The following is a 19,648-nucleotide window of genomic DNA, read 5'->3' as shown; positions in this document are numbered from 1 at the left end:
AACTTTCAGGACTTTAGTAAGTGAAAGAGTCGTGTGAATGTCAGCGGTGAAGCGCGATGTTTTCGGCAAGGCGTGTAGCGAACTCATGGCTTTCACATTTCCAATTTTAATAGTGGCCTACCTAGCTAATCTAACTTTCAGGACTTTAGTAAGTGAATGAGGCGTGTGAATGTCAGCGGTGAAGCGCGATGTTTTCGGCAAGGCGTGTAGCGAACTCATGGCTTTCACATTTCCAATTTTAATAGTGGCCTACCTAGCTAATGTAACTTTTAGGACTTTAGTAAGTGAAAGAGTCGTGTGAATGTCAGCGGTGAAGCGCGATGTTTTCGGCACGGCGTGTAGCGAACTCATGGCTTTCACATTTCCAACTTTAATAGTGGCCTACCTAGCTAATGTAACTTTCAGGACTTTAGTAGAGTCGTGTGAATGTCAGCGGTGAAGCGCGATGTTTTCGGCAAGGCGTGTAGTGAACTCATGGCTTTCACATTTCCAACTTTAATAGTGGCCTACCTAGCTAATGTAACTTTCAGGACTTTAGTAAGTGTAAGAGTCGTGTGAATGTCAGCGGTGAAGCGCGATGTTTTCGGCAAGGCGTATAGCGAACTCATGGCTTTCTCATTTCCAATTTTAATAGTGGCCTACCTAGCTAATCTAACTTTCAGGACTTTAGTAAGTGAAAGAGTCGTGTGAATGTCAGCGGTGAAGCGCGATGTTTTCGGCAAGGCGTGTAGCGAACTCATTGCTTTCACATTTCCAACTTTAATAGTGGCCTACCTAGCTAATGTAACATTCAGGACTTTAGTAGAGTCGTGTGAATGTCAGCGGTGAAGCGCGTTGTTTTCGGCAAGGCGTGTAGCGAACTCATGGCTTTCTCATTTCCAACTTTAATAGTGGCCAACCTAGCTGATGTAACTTTCAGGACTTTAGTAGAGTCGTGTGAATGTCAGCGGAGAAGCGCGAGGTTTTCGGCAAGGCGTGTAGTGAACTCATGGCTTTCACATTTCCAACTTTAATAGTGGCCTACCTAGCTAATGTAACTTTCAGGACTTTAGTAAGTGAAAGTGTCGTGTGAATGTCAGCGGTGAAGCGCGATGTTTTCGGCAAGGCGTGTAGTGAACTCATGGCTTTCACATTTCCAATTTTAATAGTAGCGTACCTAGCTAATGTAATTTTCAGGACTTTAGTAAGTGAAAGAGTCGTGTGAATGTCAGCGGTGAAGCGCGATGTTTTCGGCAAGGCGTGTAGCGAACTCATGGCTTTCACATTTCCAATTTTAATAGTGGCCTACCTAGCTAATCTAACTTTCAGGACTTTAGTAAGTGAAAGAGTCGTGTGAATGTCAGCGGTGAAGCGCGATGTTTTCGGCAAGGCGTGTTGCGAACTCATGGATTTCACATTTCCAATTTTAATAGTGGCCTACCTAGCTAATCTAACTTTCAGGACTTTAGTAAGTGAAAGAGTCGTGTGAATGTCAGCGGTGAAGCGCGATGTTTTCGGCAAGGCGTGTAGCGAACTCATTGCTTTCACATTTCCAACTTTAATAGTGGCCTACCTAGCTAATGTAACTTTCAGGACTTTAGTAGAGTCGTGTGAATGTCAGCGGAGAAGCGCGAGGTTTTCGGCAAGGCGTGTAGTGAACTCATGGCTTTCACATTTCCAACTTTAATAGTGGCCTACCTAGCTAATGTAACTTTCAGGACTTTAGTAAGTGAAAGTGTCGTGTGAATGTCAGCGGTGAAGCGCGATGTTTTCAGCAAGGCGTGTAGCGAACTCATGGCTTTCACATTTCCAATTTTAATAGTGGCCTACCTAGCTAATCTAACTTTCAGGACTTTAGTAAGTGAAAGAGTCGTGTGAATGTCAGCGGTGAAGCGCGATGTTTTCGGCAAGGCGTGTAGTGAACTCATGGCTTTCACATTTCCAATTTTAATAGTGGCGTACCTAGCTAATGTAACTTTCAGGACTTTAGTAAGTGAAAGAGTCGTGTGAATGTCAGCGGTGAAGCGCGATGTTTTCGGCAAGGCGTGTAGCGAACTCATGGCTTTCACATTTCCAATTTTAATAGTGGCCTACCTAGCTAATCTAACTTTCAGGACTTTAGTAAGTGAAAGAGTCGTGTGAATGTCAGCGGTGAAGCGCGATGTTTTCGGCAAGGCGTGTTGCGAACTCATGGATTTCACATTTCCAATTTTAATAGTGGCCTACTTAGCTAATGTAACTTTTACACTTTTCCTTTTAAATTTATTTCTCACCGAGAAAATAATACTTCCATAAAGAAGCCAAGCGTAGGAACTTTATGAGGTTTATTTTCAATTATGAAAGTATGTAATATTACTATTTATTCAGATGGATCTTTAATTTTTTTAAAAAAAAATCTGCTTTTTTTGTTACTTATACTGATTATCAACATGAATGATGCGTCTTGTTGATGGGTTTACCTAAAAAATAATGCACATGAAAAAATTGACAAAGTAGACTATGATCTTTTTTACCTCCAGTTAACCATCCCTCTCAGTATACATCTTCTCTGTATTTTTCGGCAGTGTTTAGCCCTTCCAAGTACATATGAACGTACCAATGACCTCGCACAAGTGCTCACTTACATAGTAAGGTTCAAATGATTCCTGATATCCCTTGAGTAAGCCAAAATTCGAACGGCAAAGGCGCTGTTCCCGTATTGTCAAAGGCCCGGTATTACGCGAAAGTAACTCATTTTAATTAATTTTTCCCTATCTAAAAATAAGTATTTAATTTAATTTTTAATAATTACAGAGGGAAAAACATATTCGGAGAGACTGTTCTTGAATTGTTGGCTAATGGCCTCAGGCATAGGCCCAAAAAAAAAAAAAAAAAAAAAAAAAAAAAAAAAAAAAAAAAAAAAAATATTCGGAGAGGGCTGCACTGAATTCCTATTTCCCACGGACGCCATTCTTTTGGTTCACCCCAGATTTTTAGCCTTCCTTACCTCTAGTTGGATATCATGTTATGTATATATAATTTTTTCTGAGTCATTTATTCGTTTTAGTTTAATCGAAAATGGCTCCACTAATCTTCTCTCAAACTTGCTGATCTAACTGCACGCATACAGGCGCAAACTGATTTCTAATAACGGCCATTTTATAGTAAATTTGTATTGAGAGTTACTTCATTCAAGAGTCATTGTGGTCTCTTTAAGTTCTGGGCTGTTCGAACATTGTAAACTACTTAGAGTTTGGGTACATTAAATAGTTACGTTAAATATTCGGCCGAAGGTTAGCTACTTGCCTATACTACTCGCTACTCACTACAGTATTGTCCTACGGATCTTCGTTCGGATGAACCTGGGACACGTGACCGGCACTGCAGATTGAGGAAACAAAGTTAACCATGACTGGCAAGGGATAGCCTAAGTAGATTCTGCCAGGAAGAAGAGGAACTTGAGTCTGTGCGAATGGCTTCGGAGAAGATAAACCTCTCTGCTTCCAAGTTTTACCAGGAGCTTTTCAATAGTTGTCTCTACATGCCTTAAGTGCATGAATGAGCGTTAGAGAAGTTAGTGAAACTTGTTCGTGTCGTTACGCTAGCATAGTGTGGCAGAGAGGTAAATCACACTTAATTGATTATTTTGTTTTCAGGTTTTGGTTCTTTATCACGGAAATGGCTGCAATGATTCTCTTTCAAGTTTGCTGAGATATTAAACACGTATACTACTTTAATAAATAAATATAATAATCAAATACACTTTAGGTCTACCATCTTTATGCAAAACATTTAAAAGGGAAATTTGTCGCAAAGGTTGTGATGAAGGGTGTTGGCATGTCATGAGTACCGCTTCGTAAGTGCTTCGTTCATAAGTAACATTTCATTACAATAAATCTAATAAATAAAGACAACTAAAAGTTGGTCGAAATTTCGATAGTAAAAGAAATTCAGTAAATTGGGGAGTTTGAAGTATTTTTAATTGCTGGTCAAATTCGAGGGTCCGCAACATTTCTTAAATAACAGCTGGATATTTTTTATTATTATTTGTAAAATCAAGACTATTATTATTATTTTTGGTGCTTGACGTGGACAATTCAAGCCAAAATACTTGTGGGGCAAGGTGTATTTGCTTTTTTGAAATAGCTTCAGTAAACATTAATTGAAAATAAATTTCAAAATACCAGTACCAAAAAAAAAAAGAGAAAGAGTATAAAAAATTAAGTACATGCAAAAAAAGACACTTAGAAAATAAATAGAAATAATTAATAAAAATAAATTATAATAATAAAAATACAAAAGGCAAACTGCCTCTATGTTTTGCTTAAAATATGTGTTTTATTTAAAATAAAAACTTTTGTTATGAAAAGTTACGAGGCATGTCTCATTACAAGTGCTACAACAGACTCTGTACTTTGTTTTTATTTAATTATATATATTTCTTTAATTGTGGAGTTCTTTTGTGAAGTCATCTTTTTGAAAAAAAATCAAGAAAATCGGGGTCAAATTAAACAAACAAAAATAATATAATCAATAAAATAAATACAAAATAAAAATAAAGTAGTGAATAAAATAAAAAATAATAAAGTGGTACGAATTAATGTCTATAAAATGATTACCCAATTGTAAAACGTAATATCTTTGCATTCTTTCTTTCGACAGTTTCTTTGGGGGGGGGTTTTTTTGAAGGAGAAATTAAAACTGCTGTGATTGATGTGAACTTACTTTAGTGCTTGAGAAGTTTACAGCAGTTAAGATGATTTCAATCACAAAGACCCAGAATTCACAATAGACAGAAAAGTGAAAAAAACGTTGCAAATAAAAAAAAAACAAAAGAAACAAAACAATATTTGACTGATCCACAGATAGTAGTAGTAGACACAATAGGCTGATATTAATAACACAAAAGTTAGCCACCTCGCTCTACACTAAGTGTTTAGTATTCTACAGGTTTTTTTTATCATGATTTGATTGTATCTTATATCTGTTGAGGAATGTAACCCGCATTGGCACTGAATATTTGTAGGATTAGTAAATGCGTAGAGAGTTCGGATTTGTGCAAGCATGACAGGAATGTTGTGCAGCAAATTCATTTGACAATTCGTTCAAAGTCTAGTGTAAACTTGCAATCCTTCATGCGGCTGATTGGCTTTGTATCACGCTGCACCGTTATTATCGCTTGTGCATTGCTAAAGATTGAATAAGGTTTTTTAAGGATCATTAGCGCTCAAATAAGCTCTTATAACTGGAAGTAACAGCTTACTTATGATGATGGTAATAAGCCGTAATCACATGAAACTGCGGGTTTTAGAGTATAATATGCTAGTTTAATTCTCTCTCCTGTGAATATGCTAAGATATTAAGATTTCAAAATTGGGTTATTGTTTTTGAAACACATAAGAGTGCAAAATTTCTTAAGAAACGGAAGAGCTTCCGGAAAACGAAACAAAAACGGAACACCTTGTTTATTTGAGATAAGGTTGTGTGCGAGAGATTAGTTACACATGACTGGACCATACCAATGATTTCGTTCATCATAAGTAGCTTGGATTGTGTTTCTTCTCCTTCCGGCAGCGTAATTACTTCTATTTCAGTTTCATTTATTTAACAGTCTGTCGCCTAACAAGCTATTCAGCAGATTTGTGAAGGCCAACCTGACTTCCATTCGTGAAGCTTCTATCACGTTGTCATCCACTTTATAATTTGATGAGAGCTACTTTCTTTAGACAAACTTGGGTGATGAACATGTATACTAATTATAAAGCAAAATTATTCTTGAATGAAAGCAAGCTTCGACGGATGAAATCATTGTTCTTTACGAATTTAATATCCCTGTAGATTGTTTTCCGCTTAATTTATGGTGCGTTAACTTCTGATCTCATTGACGCCTGGAGTCTTCACAGTGCACTGCCGGCCTCCAGACACAGAACTGTAAAGACTCCTAAAAAAAGAAAATGTAAGGACAGCTTGCCTAGACTCAAACTGGAACCTTCGGCTTAGATTTAAGTGAGATTTACAAGGCAGCCATTAAGAGATATTAGTAATTTCGCAACGCTTTAAAAGAAGATAATGCAATAGCAATAGATGGCCCGAATCAGGCGTTTGGGTCAAGAAGCTGGGTTAAAGATTATTTCGTAGTGCTGAAATGCGCTTCGAAAACTACTTTAAAAACTGCTGTAAAATGATTTTAACTTGTTCAGCAAGGTATATTGGCGTTAAAATGTGAATAATGAAACAGTTGATTTTTGAATTCACTAGATAATTCAGAATCTGTGAACAAACAGTACGGTTTAAGATCCAGTAGAGAGATTTTCCGAATCGTACAACTTCCCTTAGTGTCTATTTCCAAAATGGATCGCTAGATCCATTTGGGTCGCATTGACCGTGGGCAGTATGGATTGCCCCCTTTATTTATTCCAAGACAGGCTGCTAGTGGCAATATCTCAATAAAATGAAAAACATTTTTCGAAGCTATTCAGATAAAAAAAGCGAATACAGTTCCATTCGTAATTAATTTAAGTCCTTCGACTTGAGTATTAATCATTTGAACTATTTAATATAATTTAATGGATGTTAATAAAACTTTTTTCAAATAAAATTAAACTTATTTCATTTTACATATTCCTGTAAGATTTCATGCACAATCATAATTTTCTAACCGATTGATATCTGCCACCTCGAACAATTTACACCTACTTTTTACCATATTTGAAATATTCGAACATACTTTCAATAAAACTTTTAGAACTAATAAGGCTCCTTCACAATATTATTTTTTTTTATCAAACTCATTTTAAAAATTTTGTTCTTAAAGAAGAAATAACGGAAGCTTTTAATCCAATAGAGGAAATTCTTATTATTAATATTTGTTTTATAAATGCCTAACGGCAATCTCGGCACTCGCTTCACATAATTGAACCCACAAGCAAAGCAGAGATGACGGCAAGCAGAATTAGTTCTGCTTTTGATCTTACCTGATTACGAAGTGAATACAGTATTAACTCCTACGCACACATTAAAAACACACAATAAAGGCAATATTTTCGAATGATGGACCATTGATTCTCAAATAAGTCGGTGTTCCATGTTCCGTTTTGTTTGTTGGTTTTTGCACCCGAATGTATAGATTGGTGTTTTTTATTTTATTTGAAACCGAATCAAAAAATAAAATACAATTGTGCGACTCGATTGTTATAAGATGTAATAATAATTAAATGTTTTTCTTAATTATATAATATATAATTATTTTTTTTAGTTCTAAATTTTGGAATATCTTCACCGCTTTGCCTCCAGTTTTGTATTAGGCTATATGCAAAATTTTTACTTTTCTTTTTTTTTTTGTTTTTTTACCTAAGAGCGGTACGGCATCAGACGTGGCAGGCATCGTCTCGGCAACCATGTTTAGAAACACAGTCAGTGACAACAGTATGGTCACTCCTAAGACATAATAACATTGCTTAAACTTTCACTGAAATCAATTAAAAAAAATAAAAAAGTAAAATAAAAATTAAGTAAACAAAAATGAAATGAAAAATTAAAAACCAAATAAAGAGGAGATTTATGGAAGGAAGGAATTTAAAGCGCGACTACCCAGTGAATTCCATTTTGGTTTTTGATTAGTTGGAGCAATAAAAAGGAGCATAAATAAGTAAATATAGAATTACGGCTGACTCCATAATTCTGGTGGTGGTCGGTGCCAACAAAAGCGCTAAATCTCAGGATAGGGGTAGCTTACTTTCCACGCCCTAATTCGCCGTTATATATGCTTATAATAAGCAGTAACGCGTTTTTCGACTTGGCCATTTGGTATTTTGTTTTTAAATTGCGCATGACTTTTCATTAGCTTACATAAACTGAAAGTAAAAACGGGTACAATAAGCTTGAGCTAAGGCATGAGCAGGTAGTATTTTTAGATCCGTAAGTCAATATCAATGATTTCATCTGATAATGTATGATTGTTTTCTTTGACCGGCCTTGGAATTTCATCCGTCTTCCGAGATTGGTTCATGTGGTTTGTGCGTGTATCGTAAAACACGACTATCACTGTTCTTAGTTATGTCAGTAAAATTTATTAGTCGTCTGATGTTTTAAACTGTTTCACAAATGTTAATTTTTGATACACTATTTCTCAAATTAAATTCTCAAGAGCCCTCCTCTAGCTTAAGATACACTGATGTAGCAATCTACACCGCATGGAAATCTATTAATAAAAAAAAAGTCGCAATTAACATTTTAATGCTCTATTCATGAAATAATTGGTTGTATAAAAAAATGGCTTTTTTATTCATCTCACAGGTTGTTCTCATGTCCTGTGTACATCCCTCTAACTATTCACAATTCCATCTACCATTTAGCGATGGGTGGCTAGCTTTCAATGCTAGGCCAGTATTCCTCTGACTGTCTTCCTAACTTCGACTTGCTCTCTTCTTTAAACCCCCAGTCTTGGCTTTAGCACTTGTTTCGGCTTGATTAGGTAGCATTTGACGTGATCATAGCATCTTAACTGCTTCTTTTTAACCTACTCCTACAGTGGTTCCAAACCTGCCTCGTTTCTAATCTTTCAGTCCCTAACCTTATCAGTCTTGTCCTACTCCCACTATTGTTCTTAAAAAATCATTTCCATGGCCTGTAATTTACTTTGTTTTTGTCTAAGATACGCCAACTCTCAGATTTCAAAGTTACTGTTATGATGAACATTATCATGTGTTCATATTTTTTGTTTGCTACTGCACTTTTCTCTTGGCAATACGGCTGATTACTATTTATTCACCAAGTTTTCCACCTTTGCTTAGGTCTAATCTTTTTCGTACTTTTAATAGTGCCAATTAAAAGTTTATGGGCGCTAATGACCATAGTTTACGGTGCGCAATAAAAAAAAAGTCTGTAAGTTCTTATGGTTGTTGACTAGATATATATTGATTCTCCCTACCAGTGGACTACATCTGCATCTTTCCTGCTTATTATCATTCTACTTTAGTTAGTGCCCAGATGCACTCTTCTCCTATCCAATGCCACAGTCTATGCATATACAACATCTAGCATCTAGTCTGCTGGGTCCAATTTCATTAAGTCATCAGCAAACATTGGCATTCGCCAATTACCGGTACTGTTAGTTAGCTATGATCTTTTGCTCTCCATGGATTTCGATATACATTAATGTGTTATAAAGAACGAAGCCCAGACAGTCCCCTCGTATTCAACCTTATGGCAGAAGAACCATTTATTCGAAAGCTTCTGGCAAATTTCTGTAAACACTTTGTATCAGCCTCATATGGTACAGTCGGTACTCACGTAGCGATCCCTAACCTTTTTTATAGATACCAATTCAAATAAACAAATCAATATATTATTATTGTTTAATGCTTCTCACAGCGAATACCATCATTATACCGAATAAAATGGACCTTACTGTCTAATAGTAAGGCAAAGTTTAATCTGCAATTCTTCCTTAAGATGGTTGTGAAGGCAACGATGTCTTTTTAATTAAATTTTTCTTACTGGCGTTGGTAGCAAACTTTTATTCTGGTTATACGGACTTCAGAGATAGTAAGGTTCTGGGCGGCCTTCGTGTGACGTTAATGAGGCTCTAAGAAATACTTTTCGAGTCAAATCCAATGAAAAGTACTCTTGAAATCACTGAAGATCTGGCAGTTCCTAAAGACCTTGTCAACAGGTTATTCCCAGGCTATGGGAGTTAGAAAAAATGTTTTAAGGTTGTGGGATTTGAACTTTCTTCGAGATAGACCACCAGCAGAAAGAAAACTTGCCAACGTCTCTTTAAAAAAAATCCATCTCATCAATTGAGCTGAAAAATAGCTCAGCGTTATTCACTAAATTGAAGAATTTGTAGGCAATAGAATTCTTTTAAAAACAATCTAAATAGTCCAGCCATACTTTCTAACGGCATACTATTTTGCAGAAGAAAATTGAACAACCTCATGGCATGTAACTTGAGATGGGATACAATCAGCAAGAAATCCAATTTCTATTCCAGTCGATTACAACGGATTATATTATCAACATTAATAAAACATTGACTTTTGACTGAAAAGTCATTTTTTTATACACCCCTTTAGATACATCTATACAAACATAACAAAACCTCCCTCTCACAAGTCAGTGTAGTTTGTGACAGAAGTTTCTTATAAGTGATAGTCACTAAGTCTCTACACCAACCTTCAAGAACCAATCCTGTGAAGATGGGCTTGAAAATTCAGAAACCTGTCAGAATAAAAATTTTCTTTCCTACGACTCCAGAAATAATAAACTGGCTCACAAGAAATGGATTAGCTCAGTAAGAGTGCACTGGACGCAGGGCACAGATCTGCCGGCTCCAATTCTAGAAAGTGCTATTAAACCCTTTTCTACCGAGAAGCCTCTTGTAGCTCACTTCACGGGATCATAGTGTTGCCTGTAACGAAAGAAAACCCTGAGGCTTGCAATGCTGCTGAGAAAGTTCTGGGCACCATCAACTCAGATGAAAACGTGCTTTAATTAAAAAATAAGAATAAATAAACGAAAACTTAAAGACGCTTTGTCATTTTGTTTTGTTTTAAATTTTAGTACCTGAGGTTGACTGTCACCTTCTCCCTGCACGACCCTTACTGCAATGTGTTTTCTCGTTATAGATTACATTTTCTATTAACCAAAACAGGGAGCTGAAAGAGGCTCTTAGGTGAAGAATACCTAGCGGCAGTCAGCTGGATTCAATGCGTTCTAAATCTGGTGCATTAAGCAAAGGTAATCCCTTCCCTTTTTACAAAAACATCAAAATAAATAAATATATGGACTGGTTTTTGAAGAAATTTATGTTCCCACTTAAATTCAATTTTACGCCCACACGAATTTATTTAATTTTTTATTTATTATGGTAATGAAAACATATTTTCATTTGTCATAGAACGTAAATTAATACATTATAAAAAAGTATTTGATAATGTAGTTCACAAATTTCAGGACCAGATTTTTTTATTTCATCAACAACACAGAAGTTCATATAATCTGCACTTAATTGCCTACATTAGTTTTTATTTTTCCAAATTTGAAGATTTCTCTTTTAATATTTTAAAGATATTTCTTTAGAAGTGTTCATAAAATTCTAAGGGTTGTTTCAAGAGTCAGTTAACGATACCATGCCAAAGGACGTTAAATTTTCCATAAAACTGTTTGATTTCAATAAATTCATCTCATCTTTTTACACCAGACGCTTCTGATGATCACGGTCGCTATTTAGTCTGGCGAGCCTATCCCAATATACATAAATATCAGACAAGGAATTTCCAAAGAAATGGCAGAGCAGAACGGATAGAAAAAGTGAAGGGCTGGTAAGGGAATATATAAAGCAACAGCTGAGCGAGGATAAGGCTCGCAATAATACTTTCTCCGACGTTCAGCCAAAAGTTCAGCCGCAAACTTCACGCATCAAATCGTTTTTTATTATTATTAAGTGAACAATAACTTACGCAGAGCAAATAGAACCTAATGATTTAATGGGACACGCCTAATTTACCTAAACGTTTTGTGATCATAGTGCAGTTCTTCTTAAACTTTTTGCGACCGTGCCCCTTTTTAAAGTAAATATTTCTTGCTGACCTCTTAAGGTCACACTTGGATGTGATTGCATAAATAAGCTTATATATGAAAACACCAGGCAGTAACATCGCTAAGATTATCCTCGATTTTTTAAACAGAAAAATATTGAAGTTTGTAAAAATAAAAAAAAAAATATATTAATTTAGGGCTTATATATTTAGATTAATATTGATAATTATAAAAGCGATTAAAACTCAAATCAATATCAACACTTTTTAAAAATAAAAAACATAAATATAAATTTTATTTTAAATTATCACAAATAAAATTTTATTGTAAAACTAGAAAACCATAAAAAAATGTTTCGTATTAGAATTGTTTAAGTATTTTTAATGAGAAGGATGTGCTTGTTTACCTTCACACAATAAATTAAATCTGGGATTAATATTTGTTATTGAAGGTCTCATGCATTTTCAATATTTTTTAATATTGGAACGGTACTTTGTTTTTATTGACGTTAAAGTTGAAAATGATGATTCACATATTATGTAAGTATGTAGTAGCAAATGGCAAAAGAACTTTCAAAGCTTCCTCAGAGATTGTTGGATACTCTCTTTTATCTCCAATCCAAAAAGTTGCTAAACTTTTCTTGGGAAATTCAAGTTTAAGACTTCAGCATCAGCAGAAAGTTCTGCAAATTCTTCCTGTGCCTTTAGTGATAAATGTAGCACTTGGTCCATTGCTATCAGGAATGGTTTCAATACCCAATCATACTGATTAGATTCATTATCTGAAACAAAATATTTTTGAAATTGATTTTCTAAGTTGTACAAATAAATCTGTTGTACTTTCTGAAGACAGTTTAAACTTAAATTATTATCAATAATAAAGTCACTCATGCTGTTAAACATTTCATAGAAGTTGCTCTCTATTTTAGTTTTCCAAATGATTAATTTTTTTTATAAATGCTTTTACTTCAACTATCAGATGGAGAATGTTAGTATTTTCTTCCTGAAGAGACAAGTTTAGTTCACTTATCTTCACAAAAATATCTGATAAATAGCATAATTTACAAAGCCAAATGTCATTGTGAAAAATATTTTCATATTCAGAATTACTTTCTGATAAAAACAACATTACTTCATTTTTCAAATCAACTATCGTTTTAAAGTTCGCCCTCTCGAGAGCCATCTTACTTCTGTATGAAATAATAACCTTTCATTATTAGATCCCACATTGTGGCATAAGTTTGCAAAAATACTACTATTTAGAGATTGGGTTTTAATAAAATTGATTATTTTAACCGCATTTTGTGACACAGAGTTTAGGTCTACTGAGATCTGTTTTGCTACAAGAGCTTCTCTGTGAACAATACAATGGGTGAATGTAATATGGCAATTACCTTCTGCTTTAAGTCTCTCTACGAATCCAACATTTTTTGCTGTCATGGCTGCACCACCATCAGTACAAACACCAACGCAGTTACCCCATTCCAATCCCCCATGTTTAAAAAACTCATCCACTTTTAGGAATATGTCTTTCCCTGTTGTATGACCTTCCAATGCCCAGCAAAATAGCAAGTCTTCATATACATTATTATCATGACAATATCGTACAAATATGACAATTGAGCTGAATGCTGTAGACTCATCAAATTTTGGGCTTTGTTTAATTCTTTCCATTAATTGTTGAAACAAGTCCTCGGCAATTTCTGTAATCCTTGTACAAACTGTATCATTTGATAATGGAATTTTACGCAGTCCATCTGCACACTGTTTTTCTTGAATCAACTCTGTTACTTTAACTGCTACGAGCAATACAAGTTCCTCACCAATTGTAAATGGGTTTTTCGCTTTCGCTGTTATGATGCTTTGTAGGATTTTTACTTTTGTGGGCTTCATGCTTCCATTAGCCAAAGTTTCGTTGCAGATTAAACAAAGCGGTTGCTGTTTATCGTGATAGTTATTAAAAGTAAACCCGTATTGCAGAAATGTTTCATTGTATGTTCTTTTTTTGGACGAATCTGGATCTTTTATTGTATTTTCCGATGTACTTGAAGTCTCTTCTTCTTTGTACTTCTTCTTTCTCGGATTCACATTTCTTAGCCACTGATTTAGCCACTTATCCATTTTAGAGTACAAATTCAACTAATATAAATCGTAAATAAGTGGGGATGTTTTTAATTTGTATGAAACCTAGAACTTCATAGCGAACATTTACCATGTATTTGAAAGATTAATGGACAGGGCGAAACCTAAACTCCATTGAAAAGTGCACTGCCACGGAACAACAAACTTATACTTCATTTGCATGGTATCTTTGATAGGATCACTACAACATATATCCCCACTACTTGCTGAACGTTCGCGAGTTACTGAAGTAAACTAAAAACAACTTGTTTTTTCTATTTACTTGATACTAAAATGTTAGTAAGTAAGTCCCTGAGGGGTCGCGACCTTTAGTTTAAGGCACTGTCCTGTGTGAAGCACTGTGCAAGGGTCCACGCCTACAGATGCCCTCAAAAGTCTGAAACTAATCAATAGATTACGCCTAGACAAAGTCTACTTTCCAGGTACCTATCAGCCTTTCTAACAGACATCTGTTGCACCCTAGAAATTTGATTAATTTAATCAATATTAATACAAATAATCAATAAAATGTCAATTAATGGAAAATTTAACGTTCTTAAAAATAGTATGACTAAAATTGATCTAAACTGAACCATTCTATTTTTTTATATGAATTTCTTTGTTACAAATGAAATGTGTCAAAAATAGCATCCTAAAGTATGAGCTCTTTTACCAACTAACATCCCCGTATAATATTGTACAAACCAATGTATCTAAAAATAAATTTTCAAAACTCTGGTGTTAGTTTTTCCTTTCATACAAAAAAAAAGTAGGAGATTTATTTTTGTCTTGTTTAGGAAGGTCAAACCATTACTTCAGGAAAAGTTTAAAAGAGAGTTGGCGTAGAAATAGTATTAATTACTAAATCTTCTTTACTATTTAAAAAAAATGTTTTTTACTTTTGCATAAATAACCAAAATGTACCAAAACAAATGTATGTTTTCCTAAGCCAAATTGTTATTTTAAGAAAATCGTTTTTTGCCCAGGCAGATAGTATACCTAGGCTTATGGGAGATTCTAAATATATTACCTTTATTTAAATATCCTGGCAAATTCCTATTCGACTTTAGGCAAATCTAACCAAAATATAATATTTCAAGCTATGTTGAATTTGCCCATTTTGGAATAAAAAGCTTTCTACGTAATCCTAGAGTAATGAATGCATTTAACATGAATAGGGAACACGTTAAAATTAATTCTGAGACAAGAGATTAGATCACTAAGAAAAGTCTTATACTCTTTTGGAAGGAAATATGACCTATGGACTATTTCCTCTATGTTTGTTTTTCCTATTTGGAAGTATAAATAATATTACTGACAAATATCCCCTAATTTAGCACTTGGGAACAGTATGAACGATTCAAAGCGGAGATGTTTGGAAGAAGTGCCAGAAGTCAACAGCAAAATGCCCCGGATAGTTTTTCTCCCGCTGGTCCTAATTCGGGGTCTTCTCAATTCTCTGCATGATACCTGGGCTGCAATATAATAAATATCTCGTAGTTGGTTAATTTCCGCCTTCTTCGAACAACGCCACCAATTTAGCTACAATGTTCCCAAGTAAAACTCCACTGTAACTTTTAGATTAATAATACTATTTTCCATAAAAAAATTAAAAAAACACACAAAGAAAACAAAAACAAACAATCAACTAAGAGACAAAGGTAAGAAACAAGATAACTTCTTGGATAAGCTATTCGCCTAGCCAGATTTTATCTGCCATAGCATCCATTTTCCCCAAAATAACCAATTCGCCTACTGACCGGCAGGCAAATATAACTGATTTGGATGAATATAAAATTTAGGGCTAGAGAATAGAGCACGCATAATGGTTTAGCAGTTACTGACTGTTAGACACTTTTTCTTTTAGAACCTGTGAATTTATAGAGGGCTTATCAGCGTGTCTTTTGTTTTGCTTTGAGGTTCAAGCAGCGTGGGATTCAGCGTGCAATGTTAGTTTTTTTTTAAGACTACGTGAGAGCAAAGGTTTTTTAGGCCATCAAATTTCACGGGCGATGGATGGCATTCAGGAAGGGCCTCCTAGAGTGCGTAGTTATTTATAACTCTTAGCTTTTGATAGCCCTCATAAAAACTAATCTTATCCCTAAAACGGAGCTTACAGAACAAGTCGTTTTTAAATAAATGCCTCCAAAACGAGGTCCCCCAGCAACTAATATGGTGGCTAATAACAAGTAACAATTGAACCTGGTGTACGCTTTAACCCCTTTCACCATTTTATAGCTATAGTCCTGCCGGACACATATTTATGTGGCTTTTTTGAGTGTACAACCGTTATTATTATTCTTTTTCTACAAATATATATTTTTATATATCTATATCCCCGTTTTTTGTTTAAGGCAAGGAACAAAATACCTAAAGTTAACTTTTCGCCACTCTCATGTGGAAGGGTGAATCCAAGCAATGTCATTGATGATATAACCAAGCAAGGTAGTATCAAATTCACCATATAGAATAGAGTTCTGCGACTGATTAGAATTGTAAAAGTTACATCAACATACGGCTGCGTACAGCATGAATATTTCTTCAACTTCCTTTCAGCCGGCATACCTGTGAACAACCTGCTTTACACCACTCACCGACCATATTTTAATGGCCATACATTCATGCTGTATTTTTAATTAAAACCCATTCATGCTCACAATAAATAAATAGACAAAATTTCAAAAATAAATTTAAAAACAACAAACATAATACACAAATAATATAATTTTTGCCATAAAATTTCACCATTTTGTAGTAGATATCTGTTGTAAGAAGCGATTTATCAGCTTTTTTTTTTTTCTTTAAATGAATGATTTATTTTTTAACTTTTGAAGAAATAAAACAAGATTTGCAGGAAGCTGTGACTCAGAAATGGCCTCCAAGTTTAGAAGTTATATGAGGCCAGAATGGGAAATATCTTAATCATCGTCACGACAGAAGCACTTGATTTCCGCTGGAAGAGGTACACCTTTTTTAACGCCGTCGAAAGCTGCAGTCGACAACAAAATCGAAAAAAACCGCCACCAATGGGTTGAAGCTTCACCCATCGAACAAAAGAGTTCTGTTTGTCTTTGAGCTTTGATTCAAATGGGTGACGGTTTTGTCGCATTCTTGATTACGATGAAGGTCAAACAGCATATCAATATCAAATTTCTCCTGAAATTTAAGAAAACCATTTGAGAATGGTTTCAACTTGAGAAGTGAATAATGTGATAATGCGGCGATGGGTACACGAGTTTTTGAGTGGTACAAACGGTTAGTTTTAGATCGAAAAGAAATTGAAGACGATGAACATTCAGCACGTCATTCAACTACTGGAACTAAGTCAGCATTAACTAAATTAGTGGCATTAGATTTTTCAATATGATCAGGAAACACTCCTGCACTGGAAAGCACCCAGTTCTCAGCAATTAATCAAAAACTAGAATGGCAAAACGAAATTCTGAGATATATTGATTGCATTCATCGATATTCAAGGCAGCATTGTGCCTCATAAGACCAAATGCCTCATAAATGCAACCATCGAAGTACTGTAATAGCGAAATATTCTACGGATAAACTGTAAAGTCGGTCAGGAAGTCCTAGGCACTTGTTTTTGCTCGATCTACACATAATTTAGCAGAAAGTATTTTTAAACCGAGATTCGGTAAAATAGAGATCCTCTATTGGCATAGGAGTCTGTGGAAAAGAGATTCTGTTCACTAACTTCTTCTGGAGTACGAGAAGAGTGAATCGGTAGAGAGATTCTCTGTTCTCTTACACGTAGTCAGTGCTTCAGAGATCATGGCGGTCCTTGCTGATCATCCCAATCAGACAATACGAGCGAGCACTAACACCCTAAACAATACACACAGGACCTGCAGATGTAGTTGATGTGGGTAACTATTTAGGTTTGTCGAATTCTCTGTAAAGTCGGCTCTTCACTAACACCCACTCACTAAATGTACAAATTTAACACTTTAGAACCTAGTTCAAAAATGACACATTAGGGTGCCGCAATAGATCTTTGAGGTTGGAATAGATTTGGCTTTTTCCACTTTGTTAACCATCTATACGTGGTGGAGCCTTCTGAAGAAGGAATCAACCCAATTTACCCTTAATAGTTTTAATAAATACATGGAAAGCTGGTTGTGAACCTACTTCGAGGGGGAGGGGTGTATGTTCGGAGCTAATCCACATTTTTCGTAACTTTGAAATCTCGTAAGCTTTGGCAAGCTAGCCGCGCTTTTTCAAGCAAAGAGCGCCTTCATTTAGATACAAGAATGTCTCGATCCAGCCTTCAAAACCAGATGGCGAAATGCTATCGATGAACACTTCGATCGACACCATAGATTTATGGTTGAACCCCTTTTTCCAAGTACTAATGGCGTGTTAACAACAAAACAATTAGTAATTAGATTCATAGCTTCTCACTTTTCAACGAATCTCTGTGGGTATTTCTGAAAAAATTTCTTGATAGATAAAAAAATAAACTACTTAGAAGTAATATCAGAATAATTTTTTGACAGCAGATACAAATTTACAAAATGGATTTAATTTTTTCTTTTGTGGCAAAAAATGGAACGGAATTTTGGTTAAAAAATTGCATCAATTTTTTTTACAAGTGATTTTCGTCTATATTTCTATAAGGTTTTTGTGTTTATACTTTTTTACTAAAAAAAAGAAAAAAGAAATAAAATGAATATATTAAATAGTTACGGAACACTTTCCCTCCATAAAAGACAATTTTTTTGATTTGAAAAAGGCGGGAGGAATAAAGAAAAAATTACTGAATTTTAATCAAGGGAGCATAAGGTGAACCTTGTGAAAAATTAGGATGAAGGAAAAATTATTAATATTATCATTATTATTATTGTCATTATTATTTAAATAAAACAATATAAAAATAAAATTAGGGATAAAATAATAAAAAATTAAAAGTAAAGAAAATTGTGCAAGAAAGATTTACCTAGCGACAATTTCTCGCCTGAGTCCGGTGGCAGTGTGAATCCGAGGACAGCCATGGATGCGATCAGAACACACGGTACTATCAGATTGAAAAAATAGTACAGCGTTCTTCGGCGTATAATAATAACGAATGTAATATCAATGTACGGTTCCGGACAGCAGTTGTAGTAGATTTCGTTCCTCTTCCCAGGTACACCTGGAAGGGTAAGGTGCATATGTCAGGGATGATGCTTTGAGGATTTTTGTTTATTTCTTAATTTCATTAATGATTGCATTTTTAAAGTTTGTTTATATTAACATACAGGGGAAGTCCTGTATTATAATAATAGGGTGAGTAAAAACAAAATTGTCAGACGAAGTAAGAATTTAAAGAATTTGAAGGAGAAAGAGGTCTTCAAAAATTTATGACTGGAGTAAAAGAACTTGGAAAGAAGAATGGAGGTTAAGTTGATGTAGACCTTAGTGGAACATGTTGAGGTACTCTCGACCGAAGCTGAGAATCATTACTCAAAGATAAAGTTGCCATCAACTATCACCCGAAAACAGGTTACCCAATCTACTATTAAACGGCCACCCTCACAAAATCTGAAAAGAAAAAGATCATGTAGACAGGTTACTTATAGTTGGTTTTTCAGCATAAACTCCACCATTCAATGGGCGATAGATTCATAAATCGAATCGGGGAGTAAGAAGAAGAAATACTGAGTTCAGTCGCTAATCTATCACTGTTCATTAGAAAACGTGGTCATTAGTTAAAAAAAGGTGATTTTATTATTTTTATTTTTTCACTGGCAGAACCGATGTTTACCACCTGTATTATGAACAGCTAGAAAGTATAGATATTGCTTTGACGCAGAAACGCCCGATTTTGTATACTGAAAATAAGTATTATCGCAGGATGCACGGCCCCAATACATACAATAAAAGTAACCTAAGAGAAAATTCACAAACGACGAAATTGATATGTTACCTCATCCTGCGTTCAGCTCCAATCTGACGCCAACAGACTACCATTTATTTCGACTATAACTCATTACTTCGAGGACCGACGATTCAACAATTTAGAGGAAGTTACAGTAGCA

The 19,648-nt window shown here is 35.0% G+C and overlaps 1 protein-coding gene across 16 annotated transcripts in view; it reads right to left on the bottom strand.

Annotated features, from left to right (window-relative positions):
• The window catches only part of LOC141459277 (neuronal acetylcholine receptor subunit alpha-7-like), a 377,452-nt gene that overhangs the window by 102,418 nt on the left and 255,386 nt on the right, over positions 1-19,648 (bottom strand). For 6 of the 16 annotated variants that reach the window (XM_074138148.1, XM_074138147.1, XM_074138152.1 and 3 more), the window contains one exon: positions 18,568-18,762. The exons of 2 other annotated variants lie outside the window; for them this stretch is intronic. In XM_074138148.1, coding sequence (XP_073994249.1) covers positions 18,568-18,762 — 195 coding nt within the window. Of the gene's footprint in view, positions 1-7,308; positions 7,396-15,989; positions 16,185-18,567; positions 18,763-19,648 lie in introns of all 16 variants that reach the window. 8 more of the 16 variants (XM_074138142.1, XM_074138144.1, XM_074138143.1 and 5 more) reach the window with 2 other exon arrangements.

The sequence above is a fragment of the Rhodnius prolixus genome, unplaced genomic scaffold (assembly GCF_049639745.1).
Source record: "Rhodnius prolixus isolate KJV_2025 unplaced genomic scaffold, Rpr scaffold_11, whole genome shotgun sequence".
Lineage (NCBI taxonomy): Eukaryota > Metazoa > Arthropoda > Insecta > Hemiptera > Reduviidae > Rhodnius > Rhodnius prolixus.
This window is presented reverse-complemented; position numbering and strand designations above follow the sequence as displayed.